This window comes from Puma concolor, chromosome D4 (assembly GCF_028749965.1).
Source record: "Puma concolor isolate L17-30 chromosome D4, mPumCon1.1.hap2, whole genome shotgun sequence".
NCBI classification, from domain to species: Eukaryota; Metazoa; Chordata; class Mammalia; order Carnivora; family Felidae; genus Puma; species Puma concolor.
The window spans coordinates 18,608,046-18,628,226 of record NC_141679.1 but is presented as its reverse complement, the minus strand read 5'-3'; the positions used below and the strand labels follow the sequence as shown (position 1 = coordinate 18,628,226).

At 43.2% G+C, this 20,181-nt stretch overlaps 1 protein-coding gene across 6 annotated transcripts in view; it reads left to right on the top strand.

Moving 5' to 3' along the window:
• PRUNE2 (prune homolog 2 with BCH domain) overlaps window positions 1–20,181 on the top strand; it is a 276,297-nt gene that overhangs the window by 81,372 nt on the left and 174,744 nt on the right. For all 6 annotated transcript variants that reach the window (XM_086685029.1, XM_086685030.1, XM_086685028.1 and 3 more), the window contains exons 5-6: window positions 5,578–5,730; window positions 8,060–8,154. In XM_086685029.1, coding sequence (XP_086541155.1) covers window positions 5,578–5,730; window positions 8,060–8,154 — 248 coding nt within the window. The remainder of the gene's footprint in view (window positions 1–5,577; window positions 5,731–8,059; window positions 8,155–20,181) is intronic.

Sequence of the window (20,181 nt, the reverse complement as noted above, 5' to 3'; positions counted from 1 at the left end):
TGGCTTGATCAGTTAGGTGGCTGACTTCAGCTCAGGTCATGATTTCACAGTTCATGAGTCCGAGCCTCGCGTTGGGCTCTGTGTTGACAGCTCAGAGCCTGGAGCCCGCTTTGGATTCTGTGTCCCCCTCTTTCTCCACCCTTCCTCCCCACCCCCCACCCCCCCATCTCTCAAAAGTAAACATTAAAAAAATAAAAAAAGATTTGATTTATGCCTCAACAGATGGTCAGTTTGGGTTAACATCTTATTTGTGCTAAACAAGAACGTCTAGTCCACCATTGTTGATGACAGTGTTTAATACCCGCCAGTTTGGTCAACTTTGCTACTCCTGTTGCTCAAATATTCTACATCTTTACAGACTTTTTTCCCTACCGGTTCTTAGGGAACTTTAGTCTACTTTGTCCCCAATTAATATATCACACAATTGTTCCATCTTTTCTACTTTTTTACTTTCAGTCTTTCCACATATCTCAACATATTTCACCATATCTCAGGTGTGCTTTTACAAAGTCATCCACTTAACTGACCAAGCCACCCGGGCACCCCAAGGCATAAGTCAAAACAGGATATTGCTATTATGGCTTTTAAAATTCAGTTTGATAATTTTGTCTTAAAAAAAAATATATTTATTTTTGAGAGAGAGAGAGAGAGACAGAGTGTGAGAGGTGTGAGAAGCAGAGGGGCAGAGGGAAAGGGAGACAGAACCCAAAGCAGGCTCCAGGCTCCAAGCTTCGAGCTGTCAGCACAGAGCCCGACGCGGGGCTCGAACTCACGAACCGTAAGATCATGACCCGAGCTGAAGTTGGACGCTCAACCGACTGAGCCACCCGGGCGCCCCTTTGCTGTTTGTTTTCAACTTGTCTCACATTTCTTCCGTTTCCTTATTTCTTTACTCCTATTGTATTAAAGTATTTTTGCTATTACATTTCCCCCCATTGGTTTGTGAGATATCAGTTATTTAAGAAAGCTATTTTAGTGGTTACATACGTGTTATCACATACAATTCTAATTTCATATAAATTGATATTTTGATCACTTTCCTGACAATCCAAGAACCGTAGAGCGATTTTCCTCTACTTGGTCCCTTCTGCAATTTGTTGCCACTGGAATGTATTTTAATCACGCATAAGTTTAAAACTCCATAAGATATTGCAATTGTTTTATGCCATGAACATTGATTTATTCTTATCCACGTATGCTCGTTCTCCAGTGCGCCTCTTTTTTTCCTTCATTTCTTTGCTTCCACATATAATGGTTTTCTTCTGCTCCGACTTGCTTTCAGTGTGGGTTTTCTCTTGGCAGACCATTTCAGTTTATTTTTCTGGAAACGTCTTTATTTTGCCTTCATTTTTTCATGTGTTCACTCAGTACAGAAATTTAGATTGGCAATTATTTTCTATCCGTACTTTGCAGACAATTCCATTGTCTTCTGACTTTCGTCATTTTGGAGGAGGTCAGCTCTCCCTTTTGCTGTTGTACCTTTGACCGTCATGTTGTCTTTTTCTGATTGATTTCAAATTTCTATTCTCTGTAATTTTTAGCAGTTTTAGTGTCATATGGCTAGAGGTCTTTTCTTTGTGTTTATCCTGATTTGGGTTCATAGTTGAACACAAATACCGTGGAGTAATATCTTTCATTAATTTTGAAAGGTGATTGGCTGTTGCCTTTTTAAATATAATCTTAGTCCCGTTTTTCTCTCCTCCAAGGGAAACTTCCATTGCATGTATGTCAGGCCTTTTCTCCATGTTCCCTGGGTCTCTTATGCTCATCTGTAGATTTTTCATCCCTTTAGTCTCTCCATACTTCAGCATGGAGATTTTCTTCTGACTTAGTTTCCAATTTACTAATCTTCTCAGTGGATCTCATCTGTCATTGAACATATTTTTTGAGTTCTTTTTATACTTTTTTTTTTAAACTTTTTATTTTACTTATTTAGTTTTTAAATGCTTATTTTATTTTGAGGGCGAGAGACCGAGCATGAACAGGGGAGGGGTAGAGAGAGAGAGAGACACCCACACAGAATCAGAAGCAGGCTCCAGGCTCTGAGCTGTCAGCACAGAGCCTAATGCAGGGCTCGATCACACCAACTGCAAGATTGTGACCTGAGCTGAAGTCGGACGCTCAACTGAATGAGCCACCCAGGCGCCCCTTTATTTTATTTTTTGAGAGAGAGAGACAGGGCACAAGCAGGGGAGGGTCAGAGAAAGACACACACACAAAATCCGAAGCAGGCTCCAGGCTCTGAGCTGTCAGCACAGAGCCTGACACGGGGCTGGAACCCACGAACTGTGAGATCAAGACCTGAGCCAAAGTCAGACACTCAACCAACTGAGCCACCCAGGCATGCCTGTTTTTTTTTTGAGTTCTTACATTCAATGATTAAACTTGCAGTTTAAAAATTTCTTTTGCATATTTTATTTATAGATTCTAATTCTCTACTGTAATTCTCCAGCTCCTTTTTAAAAATTCCCTCTAGTTCTGTTTCCATTCCTTCTCTCATGAGTTTTTTTTTCCCCCTGAACTTTTCAGTCATTTGATCATATATATATTTTTTAATGCCTGGTAATTTGTCATTGATTGCTGAACAGCATACATGAAAGATGTAGAGATAATGAAGCGATGGATGATGAGATTTGTTTGCTCCAGAGAGGACAGGCTTCTGGCACCAGAGGTAGCTAGAAGAATGTCAGAGAAACTTCATCTATTTTGTGTTTGAGCTGACTCAAATCAGGACTTGTGTCGTCTTGAGGACTAATCTATTCTTGCTTCCTCCTTTGGCTGTGGTAGAGGTCAGCAAACTTTATCGGCGTAAAGTCAAGCAGTAAATATTTTAGGCTTTGCAGGCCTACAGTCTCTGTTGCAACTACTCACACCATCATTATAGCACAAAAACATCCATGAGCAACGTTAATAAGTGTGGTTGTATTCCACCAAAACTTTATTGAGAAAATCTGGTGGTGGACCAGACTCACCCTGCAGATCATTTTTCTCCAAACTCTTTCCCAGGGTATGGCTCTCCAGGGGCCTCCTCTCAAAACCTGGGTTATTTAACCCGAGACTCCTTCTCTGCAGAGAGCCCTAAACCTCAATTTTTGCCTCCCTATCCCTGTGAAACTATTGTTAGGTGTGTGAATCTTCTTATCTCATTAGCTACAACTTCTAAATTAACAAATACCCAGAGAGGACGAACAACACCAAGCGTGGGCGTCACCCCTTCGCGCTTTCCTTCTCTCCAGGATCTTCACTTTTAAGATGGTCACCTGGGTAACTGCCTGATGTCATCACAGGTTTTTTAAAATATATTTTAGTGTAATTTTTTTTTTTTGGTCTTTTATCTAGCTTTTCTCCTTGTTCTTGGTACAAGTAGTTTATCAGAGCCAGAAGCAGATGAGGGTCTTTTTTGAAATTCACACTCACCGTTGCCTCAACAAAGAGTGGAAAAGCCACCTTTATGTTTTGGATTCTGTGCCAGAAATTGTCAGACCGAAGAATCCAGCTGGCTGCTCCCCACCGTTAAATGATAATTTATCTTGAATCCGTCCACTTCTCTGCCTGTGGACTGCTTCTTCCTTGATTCTCATCTAAAACAGCCTTCTAATTCTCCTGGTATGCTTTGTCTGATTCATTCTCTGCTTGGTAACTAGAGGGATTCTTTTTTTAACGTGTATTTATTTATTTTTGAGTGAGAGAGAAAGGGGGGGGGATGGGTGAGGGGCAGAGAGAGAGAGAGGGAGAGAGAATCCCAAGCAGGCTTCTCACTGTAAGTGCAGTGTCCAACACGGGGCTCAGTCCCACCACCCGTGAGATCACTATCTGAGCTGAAATCAAGAGTTGGATGCTTAACCGACTGAGCCACCCAGGTGCCCCTGACATTTACGTTTTGTAAGAATCCCTCCAGAGCCTCTCCCACCTCAGTGCCTTTGCACATGGTCTACGTGACCATGATCTTCTTACTTTTCCTTTACATTAAGTTATCCGTCAAGTCTCAGCCAAGGTTAACTCTCTCTACAAAGCTTTTTGTGACTCCTAGATTCTGGTCTAGATCTAGACTACTGTGTATTCCCCAGTGATATTCCTCGTCCCTCTAATGATCGAATTGTATGTGTTTACTTATTTGTAGCCCCTAAACGACTATGAGCTTCAAGGGGTATGAATGTCTGTATCTCAGTCTTGAATCATTGCATCTAGCATTGTGCCCTGCCCATAGCAAGTGCTTCTTTGTTGAAGGAATGAATGAATGAATGAATGAATGAATGAAATGCTTTAAATATATTTGGCATATTTACTGTTATTATGATATTTGCATTCATTGATTCTCAATATAACTTTGCAAGCTGGGAAAGCAGTATTATTTCTGTTTTTTTGTTTTGTTTTGTTTTTTGTTCTTTTAATTTTTTTTTTCAACATTTATTTATTTTTGGGACAGAGAGAGACAGAGCATGAACGGGGGAGGGGCAGAGAGAGAGGGAGACACAGAATCGGAAACAGGCTCCAGGCTCTGAGCCATCAGCCCAGAGCCCAACGCGGGGCTCGAACTCACAGACCGCGAGATCGTGACCTGAGCTGAAGTCGGACGCTTAACCGACTGCGCCACCCAGGCGCCCCTATTTCTGTTTTAAAATGGGCAAGTGGTGGGGCACCTGGCTGGCTCAGTGGAACAGGTGGCTCTTGATCTCAGGGTCATGAGTTCGAGCCCCATGTTGGGAGAGATGGTGACACCTTGATTAATCAACAGGTGTGGAGACTTATAGAGAGTTTCGTCATTCATCATAAGTAAAACTTTTCTTTCCCCCGTGGCTCCATGTTAGCCCGGATCAAGATACAGGGGAAGGGGATGTGACAAGTGGCAAATCCTCCTTTTCATGGTGAGATTGTGCACAGAAAATTCCAGGAGTTTGTCAGAGGAAGGTCATTCCTGTTGGCAAATTACTGTGTAATGGAGGCCTGTAATTTACCCCCAGCTTGTGAATTCTTATAAATGGATAACAGTAACTTAGAAGAAGTATGTGGTTCCTGGGAGATTGAGAATGGGCTCCAGATTCACCACCTTGTCCGATTCCTTTCCTGCTGACAGACTATGCAGTCCTTGAGTTGTTAAAAGGAAGAAGTTCATATGTGAACCCTGTAATGTGTAATGTGATGAGTGGAAGCAGTCTCCTCTGTGGTCTCTTAAAGGGAATATTAAAGGGAAATAGTAAATAATATTAGTATTTTAAAAGAGTTTGCCCTTAAATTCCATTCTGAAATGATAAAAACATGTATATCATTTTTGTAGGTTTGTGTGGGTGGGGAAAGCTATCCATTTTGTTCCTTTACCCATAAACTCTGTCCTACGAAGTGTGCAATAGGCTGTTACATTTGCAGAGATGAATACCTGGCGATCAGAGAGGCGGGGCAGACAGTATCTGAAGCGTTTTCTAACACCTGCCTCTTGAAAGCTACTCCATGGAGGCCTCTGGTCCAGACAAGAAACTGAAAGTGGAAGTATGGATAGACAAGCCAGAAAACATGGATTTTCCTGGCTCCTATCCTGGCTTGGCTGGAAAGTGAAAGGCCATTTTCATTCATGTCTTTTAGGTAGCATCCTTTTCAAGTGGATGACCATGGAATCCGAGAAGATCTCAGAGAAGCAGGAAGAAATTCTCTCTATCCTGGAAGAAAAATTTCCCAGCTTGCCTCCGAGAGAGGACATCATCAACGTCCTGCAGGAGACCCAATTCAGTGCTCAGGGTGAGTGACTCTGTCCCCCGGCTCTCTGTCACAGCGCCTGAGTAGGGATGGTTTCTGGGGTGGCACGTTGCCAGCGCCTTTGTTTTCTTCCCTACTGTCCGTGCTTGTGGAAGATTGTCAGGCACATGATGTTGACTCGCCTGGAAGCAGGCAGCCCGTACCACACACTCACCTCTGGGGCCTTTGCGTCTGCATGTATGGGTAATTCACGGGTCTAACGTGCACCCCGGATGCCTCATTACATGAAATCCCTGTGCCGAGAAGGTTCTATTCTGAGCAATGTGGCAGGAGCAATGTCAAGTACAACGGGATTTCATAAATCAATTAATTTTAGAAAGAAAAAGAAAGAGCGAAGACAGCTAAGCAGATAAAATTATTCTCTAAATCGAAGCTTTATCAAGACAGTGGATTTCCTGGCTCAGTTGTTTCATTGTGATGAGAGACAAATATAATTCACGGATGCTGGAATAACTTGGCACGGATTATATGAGTCTTCATGACAATCCTGACAGGTATTACCCCCAGTTTCCAGATGTGAACACTGAGGCACAGAAGGGCGGCTTTGCTTTCTGGTCATCACGCACACAGCTGGCGAGTGACCAGGCCAGCCCCAGACAAAGCTTTCTCCCTCAGTTTGGAATCCCCCGGGGACAGAGCCAGAGGCAAAGCAGTTTATTTTGGAGAGGAACCCAAGAAGCACTGAGAGGGGACGGAGGGGTTTATGGGGCAGGTTAGCTCTGTGGGAAGCCATAACGTCACCCCGCGGGGGGGAGCCCGGGGAAAGAGAGAGGAATTGCACCTCAGTGTTATCCCATGTGTGTTAGATCCCAAGTGTGTTAGAACTTGCTCATCCAAGCTCCAGGGGCCAGTTGTTAAAACTCAGAAGTTTTGTGAATTGGATTATGTTGGGTTGGCAGCTGGAAATCAGCCCTGGTGGGAGTATTGCCACCACAGGGATGAACAAACGCTACAGATCAAGCTTCGCTGTTGGTTGTTAAATATTTACCAGCATGCCACTGGACTGTTGGAGGCTGCTCAGTCCCGGGGGCTGTTAATCCCCCCCAGAGCGGGCTTTCGTGGTTGGGCGTCATGGCGGGGCACACGGCCACGGAAGGTGTGAGGACGTGTGGGCGGGGCCCCGGCGCATTTGCTCCCAATGTACACGCGTGCGTGTAGGTGTAAGTGTGGCCCCACGATGGGGTGAGTTTATGTCATTCACTTTCAAGACTAGACCAAGATTTTAATGTCACAACATATTCTATAACTCATTTTATGCTGCCGTATGATAGATTGTGGCCTGTTAGTCTTCAAGTCAAAGGAAAATATTTCATACCCATCTGTTTCCCCACACTGCTGTGATTGGTAGAGAGTTGTAATTTTTTTTAATTTTTTTACATTTATTTATTTTTCAGAGAGAGGGAGAGAGAGACAGAGCACAAGTGGGGGAGGGGCAGAGAGAGAGGGAGACACAGAATCCGAAGCAGGCTCCAGGCTCTGAGCTGTCAGCACAGAGCCGCATGCAGGGCTCGAACCCATGAACCGCGAGATCATGACTTGAGCTGAAGTCGGACGCTTAACCAACTGAGCCACCCAGGTGCCCCTATGAAGTGCACTTTGAATTAAATTACAATAGAAAGTATGAAGGCCCAACTGAATCCATCCTGAAAGCAAATTTTGATCTTGCGATGTATTCCTTAGCTAGCTTGCATGATTATGTTAGGTTTTTGTCATTGGCTCACTCCTCCCCATTCCATTCTCTGCCCTGGTCTGCTGTGGGCCTCTAGAGGCTGACCTCTGAGTGTTTAATCCTCTGCCTTCTGGTTAGTGAAAAGCGTTAGTAACACATGGGATGTGAGGATCCAAGGAAGGAGAATAAAGAGGCTGTACTATTTCTCCCTTGCGTCCTTACTGATTTGACGCTAAGTTTTTGACGGCCCCTCTCCTGTACTTTCAGGTCTGTTTCTTCCCTTGTCCCTTTGCCAGTGTCTGGATGCCTCACCATCTTTTATTCATTTTCTTGGCCCCACCCATACTTCTGTATGTGTCCTACCATTAAAAACTCTGTGTGTGTGTGTGTGTGTGTGTGTGTGTGTGTGTGTGTGTGTGTGAGTGATGAGGGGTGAATTCTATTTCTTGCTAGGAACCTAACTGGTGCAAATACTGTCTCTGATGTGATTTTTGCTTTTAATGTGTGTGCTTGTTATGGGTAAAAGAGATCTTATTGGGAGAATACATTGAAATTAACAGGGTGAATTCTTTACATATTCCCTTGATAGTACCCAAAACAATTCCCCAAGTGTAAATAATGTTTTTCCCCTCTCATCTGTAGGTTTAAGTATTGAACAGACAATGCTGAAGGACATAAAAGAACTGTCCGATGGAGAAATAAAAGTGGCCATCAGTACCGTGAACATGACCCTCGAGGTAAGGGTGGGAATGTTTATTTTGGGGGGGTGGCAATGACAAATTTTACAAAAGATTATTCTACAGCATAAGTCAGTGTTGGTCTTTTGCTTTGAATGCTTCGTTGTGATATATTTGACTAGGAATGCAGGTTATTATTTTGGATGGAAACACTGTGCTAAGTCAATGAAAAATGCCAAACGTGAATTCCCAGGATGAGTGCTATTTCATTCATCTGAGTACAACAAAACCTACAACGCAAATACTCAAGTTTGTATGTGTGCGTATGTATAGACCGCTTAATAGCGGCGATTGTATGTGGGATCAGATTCACTTCCACTCGTTCTGTGCACCAGCCCACATTGTCCATCGAACTTTTGTAGGAAAACAGGTTGTCCTTTGGCCCTTGTAAGCTATTTGGATGCGTGTCATTTTTGGTAATCAATGGTGACAGCTCAAGTATTCATAAGACGCTCCTTCCAATCTGTTAAATGAATGACTCAGAGTGAATATTACTTTTGCCTTTGTGTGTTTCCTTGGTAAATTATCTTTTGTCGACTTTGGGGGTTTTCAATGACTTGTATGTTCATCTTAATTAACCTAACTAACAGGGATGATATTTTACAGAAGCACATTTGTGCCATGAAGAAGCCTGCATATTTCTTTACTGTTACGTCGCCTTGATCGAGGCACTCAGCTCTCAAGTTTATGGCGACAAAAAGTGCTGTATAGCACTTCGTATTTTTGTTTTTAGAATTGTGTGTTGCCATGCTTTTTCTTTTTCCTTATGGTGTTGATGACGATATCGACGTGTGTATTTCTAGTGACCAGCAGGTACGCAAGAGGTATCCATACCTCAGAAAAACCAAGAGCAAACCAGGTGCTTTTTTTCTGTAATTTCTGTGGAAAGTTTATTCCCAGTGGATTGACATCATAATTCAGATGTCAATCTGAATAGATCCATATGAGTACCAGGAGGCAGACTGTTGTCACTGGAGATAATCACATTTGGTGGTTATACAGTGCCTCATGGTTTATAGAGCACGTTCTCATTGTATGTAGTTCGTAGGTTGACTCAATTATTTCTATGGACTTTCATATTGATAAATGTTCCATATAATTAGATGTGGATGTGACTCAATACAAGAAACACATGCAATTTGGGATGTAGTAACTAGATAATCACCTTCAATTAGAAATCTGCTTTGTGTATAGAAATCCAAGGAAAACGTGGATCTTGCAAGGGTCAGTAGCTCAGAGAATCATTTCTCCTAGTTCAAGCCTTAGGGTTTTCTTTCCCCTCCTCCCTCCCCTGTCTCCCTTCATTTAATGGCATCTTATTAGGTTTTAAATGCCTTGTTTGGAGTTCCTTTCTGAATTAACATACAGCATCTTGTAATTGCTTAGGGAACTGTCTGTAGTTAGCAAATTATTTTAAGGCTATTATTATAGACTTACCATAGCTTTCACGTACCTTTAGTTATATTATAGGGGTATATAAATGGCTTTGTCAGATATGTTAAACTGTAAATGTTGGTCGAGCTGAATAAGTGATAAAATGATCATCTACATGTTTACAGTAATTTACGTAGAGGTCCAGTAATTAATCAGGCAGTTAAGTATATCTCTGGAAACACTATATGATCTTCTGGGAGGAGGAAGGACATTTGTATATGTAAAGAAGGGTACACAGATTAAACTCCCATCAGCTGAATGAGAGCTTTTCACTTGTGCATAATGGGGATAGTAAAGATGACTGAGAAATGGGAAAGCATCTCCTTAGTAACTTCCTATGATTTCTTTGAAAGAGAAAACGCACGTTATTTATTTAGTCTGTCTGTTGGAAAAAATCTCCCAGTTAAGGGAAGAGTTTGGTTTTCTCCACAGAGCATCCTGTGATGTGGTGTTTTCTGATCCCTACTCACATTTGATTATATTTCAGCCTCCTTTCCATTCCCATGGACCTCACTTTTTAAAATCATGATGGAATACCCACAATCTTATTCTGTGTGTTTTGGAGCAGCTGTCTAAACGCCCTTTGGATTCTCAAAGAAATATTTTTAGTTCCTCTGGGTTTCTTTTTTTTAAATCTTTTTAAAGTTTATTTATTTATTTTGAGAGAGAGAGAGAGAGCATTAGCAGGGGCAGGGCAGAGAGAGGGAGAGAGAGAGAATCCCAAGTAGGCTCCAAGCCATCAACATAGAGCCCAACGTGGATCTCAAACTCACAAACCATAAGATCATGACCTGAGCTGAAATCAAGAGTGGGTCACCCAACCAATTGAGCCGCCCAGGCGCCCCAGTTCCTATGAGTTTCTAAGTCTCATAGTTTCTAAGTTTCATAGTCTTGTAGATACTTCAGCGTATCTCAAGACTTAGCTACTTCCTGATGACTTTTATAAATTCTCCATTGTTTATAACATTCTCTGAAACTCTTGCAAAATTAAGTCTAAAGGACCAGCTTAGGACTGAAATAGTTATCGTGTCTTCCATTAATTTCAAGCTCGTTTCATGTATTTATTCAATCACAGTTAGACAATATTTTAAGTTAATTGAGGTAAATTAGGTTTAGGAGGTAAAACCATTGCTTTGACAGCTGGGTCACCTCTGGCCCTCCACGTTGTAAGGAGAAAGCTACTAACCCCTTTCTTTCTCATTTTCATGATAGTATATATCACAGATAAGAGTTGTAATCTAATCAGTGTTGTAGACATTATTGAAAGATCTACCACAGAAAGCAAATAATTGTCATGATACAGAGTTTCGGTGCTCTGCTCCATATGAGGTCAGAATGAATGTAACTTTGAGGAGCAGTAGATAAAAAGTGGCCTTTACCAGAAGCATGGCCAGAGGGGGAGCCCTTCTTAACAAGGAGGACTTGGAGGCTAGGACCACGGAGAAGATATGCTCTCCCTTTCACATGACCTCCAGGTTGTTCTGAGTCCAAATATAGCACACATCTTGTGGGGCTTACACACTACATATTCCCCACGTGAGTGGGGAAGGGCAGAGAGAGTGGGGGACAGAGGATCCAAAGTGGGCTCTTTGCTGACAGCAGGGAACCCAAATCAGGGCTCAGTGCAGGGCTCAAACTCACAAACCGTGAGATCATGACCTGAGCCGAAAGCAAGAGTCAGACGCTTGTCTGACGAACGACTAGTCAACCTAACGACTGAGCCACCAGGGCACCCTTCTGCCTTTATTTTCCCATCATCTTTCCTCTCTCCTTGTCTGTGTCCAAATTTTCCCTTTTTTATGTGGACACCAGCCATACTGGATTAGAGCCCACTCAATGACCTCATCTTTACTATATCTGCAGCGACCCTCTGTCCAAATAAGGTCACATTCTGAGGTACTGGAAGTTAGGACTTCAATATATAAATCTGGGGGTGGGGAGGAGGACACAATTCAACCAGTAAAGTATACTTTTGTAAAAGTAGTCATTTCCCGACAATTTCAAGGAATAAAACTTACAAGACTGTCTGAATGAACCCATTGCCTGCTAAGCACATTTGATGTGTTGCTGCTTCCGCTTACTTTCATTTCAAATCAATTTCCTTTAAATGAGGAACAGTGGGGATTTTCTACCCTTGACATTTCGACTCCTTTATTTGGAGCTGGAGTCTGAGGGAAGTGTTAGGGCTTGTTTTCTCTCTAGGGTTCTGCTGTGCTCTCAGCCCGGGGCCTCCTCATGACCAGCCACTCTGCTATTTGAGACCTGGAACAGAACACATGGGATACATTCTGGTAAAGTGACTCAGACCGCTGACTCATTCTGCCCTGTAGAGATTACCAGCCAAGCTGCACCTTGGAACGCCGCGGAGGGAAAAGTACCAACATTTTCCCTTAGCGTTTAGAGCCTAGACCAGAATGAATTCCCAAGATCACTGTTAAACTCTTCCCTAACAAAAGGGAACATTTTCTAAGGCCGCAGTGAAGCATCATGAGAACCATTGTAACCGGGGCTTTAAGACTTGAGCACACCAGTCCAAAATCTGGTTTACCGATTTTAAGCACCAAATATGATTTCTCACTGTTTGAGTTTAGAGATTCTGGAGTTCAAGATGGAAGCACCGTTAGAGTAAGTACATACTTTGTTGTGTCATGGAATGCATAACAGTTAATATTTCCAGGGAGCATAGATTATTTTTGTTTAGCATATTCTTTAAAACACCAAACGCTTACACCGAAGGTGACTTTTCAAACCCAACTGGCCAACCAGTGGAAATCTGTGCAACCTCGCCTCCAGGTTTTTAAGTCATAAGTGCCTCCATTTCGTCTATTATCCAGGCATGCCGGCTCCTCCTTGCTAAAGAGTTAACATTTGATAGCGAACGCTCATTGCGTAGCAGACAGAGTGAGGGCTTGCAAGCATCATCTCATTTAACCCTCGCAGAAAGCTCATGAGACAAGCGTGCTGTGGTCCCCCCTGTAGGGGTTAAGGTAGCTCTAACAGCTATATCAGATAAACCCCAACTCTCGGAGACTCAACACGGAAATTGTTCAGGTTTTGCCGGTGCAGTGATCCACTTTGGTGTTCCTGATCCAGTGGCCGCGGGTGACCCAGAGACCGTGCTCACTGTGTAGCTCCCAAGATGCCTGCAGGCATCTCCATTCTATCACCGAGGGGAGGAAGAGCTCGGAGGACCACACGTAGCATCCATCACTTCTGCTCACCTTTCGTTGGCGCAGTCCCGTGGTCACGTCTGGAAAGCAAAGAAATGTAGTCTAGCTACGTGTCCAAGAAGAACCACCTTGAAAAATACTTAGCCAGTCTTTGCCACGATCTCCATCTTGCAGGTGAGGGCATTGGAACCTTAAGAGGTTAGATCATTTGTCCAAAGTACAGTCAGAAGTAAAATCCACGTTTGTCCCACCCCAGTACTGTTTTCACTGCTTGGGATATGATACCCTTGGGCAAGGCTAGTTGTAGGCTTTGAGCCCCCTCTGGGTTTCACCAGTGAGTCGTCTAGAGTCAGTGATTGCAGGCTAGACGTCCCCAAGCCGTCCTTGGTTGAATCCTTCTTTTCTCTACTCTTCATACCAGCCCTTCTTCCTCTTTGTCTTCACTTCTTTGCTTCTTATAAAAATCATTAGTTTTTATTTATAAACATCATCTAACTCCCAAATATTCATACTGAAAGTAATTTTCGGCCCCTGCTATAGAGGAGATTTGGTCAATAAAGCAAGTACATAAAAGTAAATAGGAACAAAGACTACGGGGCAAGGGACTGGGTAGGACGTACCATGTAGGAAGGAAAGTGTGATGTTTCTTCTCAGTCCGTTTCTAGAATTCAAGAACAGGGGTATTCTGGTTTACCTTGCTGTGATTTAACGTTTTCAGATCAGTACTCCAAATGGAGAGCAGTTATTGAAAAAAAATTTAAAGGTAGAGTTGTTATTTTTTTTTTTAAGTTAGTTTCTGAGAGAGAGAGACAGAGCGCGAACAGGGGAGGGGCAGAGAGAGAGGGAGACACAGAATCTGAGGCAGGCTCCAGACTCTGAGCTGTCAGCACAGAGCCTGATGTAGGGCTCGAATCCACGAACCGTGAGATCATGCCCTGAGCCGAAGTCAGACGCTTAACCTACTGAGCCACCCAGGCGCCCCTGGTAGAGATTTTTTTATTGGAATGAAGCAGTATTACTTTTGAGCATTATACTAACCCCAAGTAACAAAACTCTGCATAGTTGAGGTGTTAGGAGTTCTCAGTTCCTGCCTGGCCCAACGGTCCAAAGGGGGTTGAAGGAAATGCCAAACACGGCAACTTTCATTGTGTGAATTTATTTATTTTTTATTTATTTTTTTAACGTTTATTTATTTTGGGGACAGAGAGAGACAGAGCATGAACGGGGGAGGGGCAGAGAGAGAGGGAGACACAGAATCGGAAGCAGGCTCCAGGCTCTGAGCCATCAGCCCAGAGCCTGACGTGGGGCTCGAACTCACGGACCGCGAGATCGTGACCTGAGCTGAAGTCGGACACTTAACCAACTGAGCCACCCGGGCGCCCCTCATTGTGTGAATTTAATAATCCGTGTGTGTGAGGCATCTGAAGGATGAATTTAGAGCTACTAATTGGTAGCTTCTTGAGGACAGTGGCAGGATGAAAAAAATGAAAGAAAGAACCATAAAAGTGGACTAACATTCCTTTGGAGCTACAATGAGTGGTTCTTGGTAATAAGACATAACTGAGATGAGAGAATTAAAAATCCTTATTTAAAAACTGGCTTATCATATCGGTGGCAACAGCACTTTGTCTTTGAAACAAAATGTACTAAGCAGCTGACGCTTATCATATTTAGAATCCTTACAGTTTGTATGTAGGTAGCTCCTTCTGTAGATGGCCAAAAATACTCCAAAGACACCAAAGAAGCCTGAAAACCAGCCTATCTAGAAGTGCCTTCTAATGCCTTATGATGGGATTCCTGTTTCATATCTACAGCTTGAGTTAAGTTGGAGCTAAGTTGATGTTTGTTGACAACTTTTCTCTGTTTTACCGGTTGGCTGATTTCAGACGGACTTCACATATGGATTCACAGAACTTGGCCCATCTAGCCCGACTTCTGTGCATTTCTTTCCCTACCTTGTACAAAATACCTCAACATAGCTTTTCTAGCTACCATTTTGCCGCAGGAATGAGATAGATGGTGATCCAGAACTTAAAGACTGTAAAGTTACTCACTGTGCTTTGTGCTTTTCTTGGCACAGGGTAGTGCCCTGGGCCTCTGTCCTTCTCTCCTGTAATCCTGATAAAAACGCGTTTACGTGGAGGAGACGGGAAGGGGGCTAGAGAAAACACAGAGCCTTCCCCGGGCATAAACCTCTCCTCCGGGCTCAGAAATTCCCACTGACTTCCCTAGGCAGCTGTGCAGTGGGAATGAGATAATGAGAGAGGATGCAACGAGGCTGGGGCGGGGAGGGGAATTTAAGCGACGCTGGCCTCAAAAATGGTGATTTGACTTGGTGCAGAAAGCAAGCAAGCAGGCTGCGGAAGGAGCCGCGCGCCGGTCCGGGAAGCCCGGGTGGGGTTGACTGGTAGCGAAGGAACAAGATAGAGTCAGTGCTGGAGGGTATTTCACTTGCATCTCTAGCGGAGGATGGCGTTAGGTGATTCCGATTTATAAGCAAAGGTGGATGTGTATTATTCATTACCATTCCCCCCTTTCTGTTACATTTTGTTTTCAAGCCCCTCCCCCCCCCCCCCCCCCCCGCCAAACATGTGCTTGTACTTGTTTCTGAACCAAGAGCTCAGAACAAAACAGGGCTGCAGTCCCCCGAGCCAGGATTCCTGAGATCATGATGTGTTGGGTCCAATTAGCTGCCCCCTCACTGCCTCCTCCCCAAAGCGAAACCGTATTCCAGTCATGTGCTGCTGTGTAGCAAGCCATTCCCAGAACGTGGAGGTTATAGGAGTTAGAATTTCTCATATTCTATGGGTTTATCGAGTTCAGCTGGACGGTGCTTGCTCAAAATTTCTCATGCAGTTAACAGTCAGGTGGCAGTTAACTGTGAGCTCAGTTGTGACTGTCACCTGGCTTGAGTTTCGCCCAGTGTGGCACGTAGGTTCCAAGAGAGACAATCACGAGAGCGAGCTTTTTTTTTTTTTTAATGTTTGTTTATTTTTGAGAGAGAGAGAGAGAGAGAGACAGAATGGGAGTGGGGGAGGGACAAAGAGAGGGAGACACAGAATCCGAAGCAGGCTCTAGGCTCCGAGCTGTTAGCACAGAGCCCGATGTGGAGCTTGAACTTGCGAACCGCGAGATCATGACTTGAGCCGAAGTCAGGCGCTCAACCCACTGGGCCACCCAGGCGCCCCACAACAGCGAGCTTTCTGAGAGACTCGGGCGGCAGCTGCAATTCTTGTGGCCTAACGTGAAGTGTCTCAGAATATGACTTCCATCATTTTCGATTGTTCATGCAAGTCTCAGAGATCAGCCCAGACTGATGACACAAGGGAAATTAGTAGTACGCTGGTAAATGTCTGGAAAAAATATATAGATGTGCACACACATACACACACACACACATATATTACTGATATAAAGAATATATAGCACACAATTTCTAAAAACCCTTTTTTCATAAATAATCATACAGTCGATTAAATCTCATATGAATGAATTAGTTAATTTTTGTGCAACTTGTACATTGCAGATGATGCACAGCTCTAGTTTCAAACAAGAATACAGTTGATAGTTTTGTTTCCCCTAACAAGACAATGATACCACAAAGACTTTTGTCTGAATTCCACCTGTTTGTCAACAACAGCATGGTTTTGTGCACATGCTGTTCACAATGTGATGGCTAGAGACACAACACGCTTGGAAGTTTAACTTGAATTATTAACTTCTTCTCTATAACTTTCTTAAGTCCAGACCTGGCAAATTATTCCCATAGAGACCCAGGTGGGAAATAATTTAGACTTTGTGGTCTAAGATGCAAGATTGAAGATAGTATACAGGAACTTAAATAGCAGCTATTTGAAAATGTTTAGAGGCGCCTGAGTGGCTCAGTCGGTTGAGCGTCCGACTTCGGCTCAGGTCATGATCTCACAGCTCATGGATTCGAGCCCCGTGTCGGGCTCTGTGCTCACAGCTCAGAGCCTGGAGCCTGCTTCCGATTCTGTGTCTGCCTCTCTCTCTGCCCCTTCCCCACTCATGCTCTGTCTCTGTCTCTGTCTGTCTCTCTCTCAAAAATAAATAAAAACATTAAAAAATGTTTAAAAAAGAGAGAAAATGTTTAGCTCATGGGCCATACAAAAACAGTCAATGAGCTGCTTTGGGTCTGTGGACTGTAGTTTCCTAACCTGCTATAGATAAGCAATACAACAATAAAAAAAAAAAAAAAAACAACCTTTGACTTGTAGTGTTGGCCAATTTCTGTAGTGTAAATTTCTACTATGGCTAATTTGGAAGTACCCATATGGCTAATTTGGAAGTACCCAGAATTGGGAATAGTTGATAATACTTTATTGTATAATTGGAATTTGCAAACAGAGTAGATCGTGAATGTTCTCACCAAGAGAAAAAAAGGAAAAAGATAAAAATGTACCTACGTGAGGTGATGGATGTATGTACTAATTCATTTCATTGTGGGAATCCTTTCTCATACATACCCATCGTCGAATTGCAGACTTTAAGTATATTATATCAGATACATACACATATCAAGTCATTAAATTGTAGACTTTAAATATATTATAATTTTATTTGTCACACAACACAAATGGGGAAGAGATGTGCAGAAGCATGCCATTATAATAGCATTTTTCCCATGCAGCTACTATAGATATAAATAATCTAAAGAGCACAGATAATAGTAACAGATAATAAAATAATTATGAAAGAGTGTGTTTCAGATTCTGACTTCTATTTTTGATACAACTTAACATAAAATATGTAATTCAAGTTTTGTAATGGCTGTGTTTAATTTGCAAATGGTGAGTTTTCAGATTTCCCCCAGATTTTGTACTCGTCTCTCACTAACCTGTACAAGTCAGTTTCAGAACATCAGTGAGAATTAGACCCCATTTCTTTTTTTTTTTTAAGTTTGTTTATTTTGAGAGAGACAGAGACGGTGCCAGTGGGGGAGGGGCTGAGAGAGAAAGAGAATAAATCGCAAGCGGGCTCCATGAAGCCAGTGCTGAGCCTGATGCGGGGCTCGAACTCACGAAACTGTGAGATCATGATCTGAGCTGAAACGAAGAGTCGGACGCTTAACCGATTGAGCCACCCAGGCCCCCCTAGACCCCAATTCTTGATGTGAGGAGTAGCATGTGCTTGTAGAGAGGGAAGAAATTTGAAGGTGGCTATCTTTGGAGGCCACTTAAGGAGGCAATTGCTTTTGGTATCCAAGGCTGTGTCATTCAGTCCCAGACTTTTTATAAATCAAGGGAGAGTAGGACCTTAATTTCTGATTCATAACTTACTCATCTGGTTTCATGCATTTTGGCCAATGGTGGTGTATTTCCGACAGCTAATCATGTTAGCATAGATTAAGAGTAGGCGGGGCCACCCAGCAGCCCGAGATAACAGGTCATGTGCATGATACTGGACAACATCGAATAATTAGTCTTTGAGGCCTTTGCTGTCTGGACACAAAACATCACGGCCACCCCACCTTCCCTTGCCGGTCACCACGCATGCTGGGGACTCAGGCTCTTGGCAGCCTTGGATGCCTTGTCTTCCCGCTCCCTGCTGTCTTCTCTTCGGCTGGAGACCCAGAGCTCAGTCTCTCCAGCTACACATTGTTGCCATTTTCCTCCCAAGCTTCGACAACCACAGGCTGCGTGAGTGAATTCTGTAACCCTCTTTGCACCGCGCCATGGATTGTCCATATCACCGCATCACTCTCCACCTTGCCTTTTCTTTGTAGGTTTTGCACACCTGCCCCTTTTCCACATGTCCGTCTGTCTGCTCCTCAGCAACCCTGCTCCCCTCCTCACTGCCACTTCTGCCTGAGTATGACCAAACTTCCTTCCAGGAACTTCCTAATGCATATTTGTCATTCAAAAGCCAATAAGAAAGGTCATCAAAATGCCTCCGGCTCTCATTTGCATGCTGCGTTTCTGGTACTTCTGTGACTTTATCTGGGGACCTGTCACTTAAATTCACATTCACCTTCGGGGAAAGGGGCATATTATCGGGAGGCATTTCGAATGAATTCACGTGTCACTGCATCTCATATAATTACAAATTGTCCACTTCTTCATCAGTCATCAGCAGGCAGTCCTGTCTTATTGAGATCCTTTTGTAGGAGGAGGTCAGTTGCCCCTTGCCTTGTGAAGGAACCCGGGTATTAATGCCCATCGTGCTGAGAAGTGAGCTCCAGGAATTTGGGAGAATTCGACACCTCTCTGGTTATTGCCCTTCCAGAAATGTCGGTAGTTGCAAAGCTAACAGGTGGACATCGGTTCTGTTCACTTTAATCTTCCCATAAGATGACAAAGAAACCACAAAACAGCTTATTAAGTGAATTCTTCCTCCCCTTCCGCACGGCTGAGGGACTTAAGAATCAGCATTTCACAAAATATATCTGTGACAATTTGAACTTTCTTCATGCCACGATATCGGATTCTCTTCTGCATCTTTCTTTATGCGAACCGAAACCCTCAGGACATAGCGAGACGCTAGAATGACTGCTCTTTCACTCTGTAAATACATTTTTTAAGTGGACTATAATGTCATTTTGATGGTTTAATTTCTAGAAGGATTTGGCTAATTACATTTTTAGGAATGCATTCAGGCCAGTTTTAGCTGCCTGGCGTTACTTTTAATAGCAGCTGTTGCTTACCTTTTCTCTTGTTTATTTTCTCTCTCTCTCCTGCTTTCAGAGTTATTTTGCTGATTTGGAGACCTGCCCTTGGTTTAAATTAGTTTGTCTGTAACACTCCTGTGAATCATATGCAATATTTTAATGGTTAATTACTGCATTGTATCAACTTGTCATAGAGAAGCAGGCTGTGAGGCTAAAGGAAAATTGTTCCCTTCTCTTGTGACAGAAGAAACCTCTACAAAGAGAGACGGTGGAGCGGGGTTGTATGAATGCCCCTTTCCTGTCCCTATAGGTAAATGCTGAATTGGTTCCCTGAGTAACAAGGACTCTTTTTTTAGCACACACTGAAATGAAATAATAAATTTATACCAAATAGCCAGTGGCAATTCAGAGAAATAAGGAGACTCAAACAAAGGAATAATTTAGGACAGTTACTTTCTAGAATAGATACCTTTTTGTTGTTGTTCCTTAATCCACAGTGATTGCTAAGGTTGGCCGTGTTGAAGGCTAGTGGAGGGGAATGGGTTATGACAGGTCAGTGGTGTCGCCTAGTGGTGGAAAAAGGAAAACAGAGAAGGTGCTAGACCTAGGCTTTGGTAATTTATTGTTGTCTTTTATTCCATCAAAAGAATAATTTAATGCTCATTGTATTCCTAGCGCGGGGCTAGTCTTCACCTTGAATAAGTCAAGTTAAAACAAGTCAATACAGGGGCGCCTGGGTGGCGCAGTCGGTTAAGCGTCCGACTTCAGCCAGGTCACGATCTCGCGGTCCGGGAG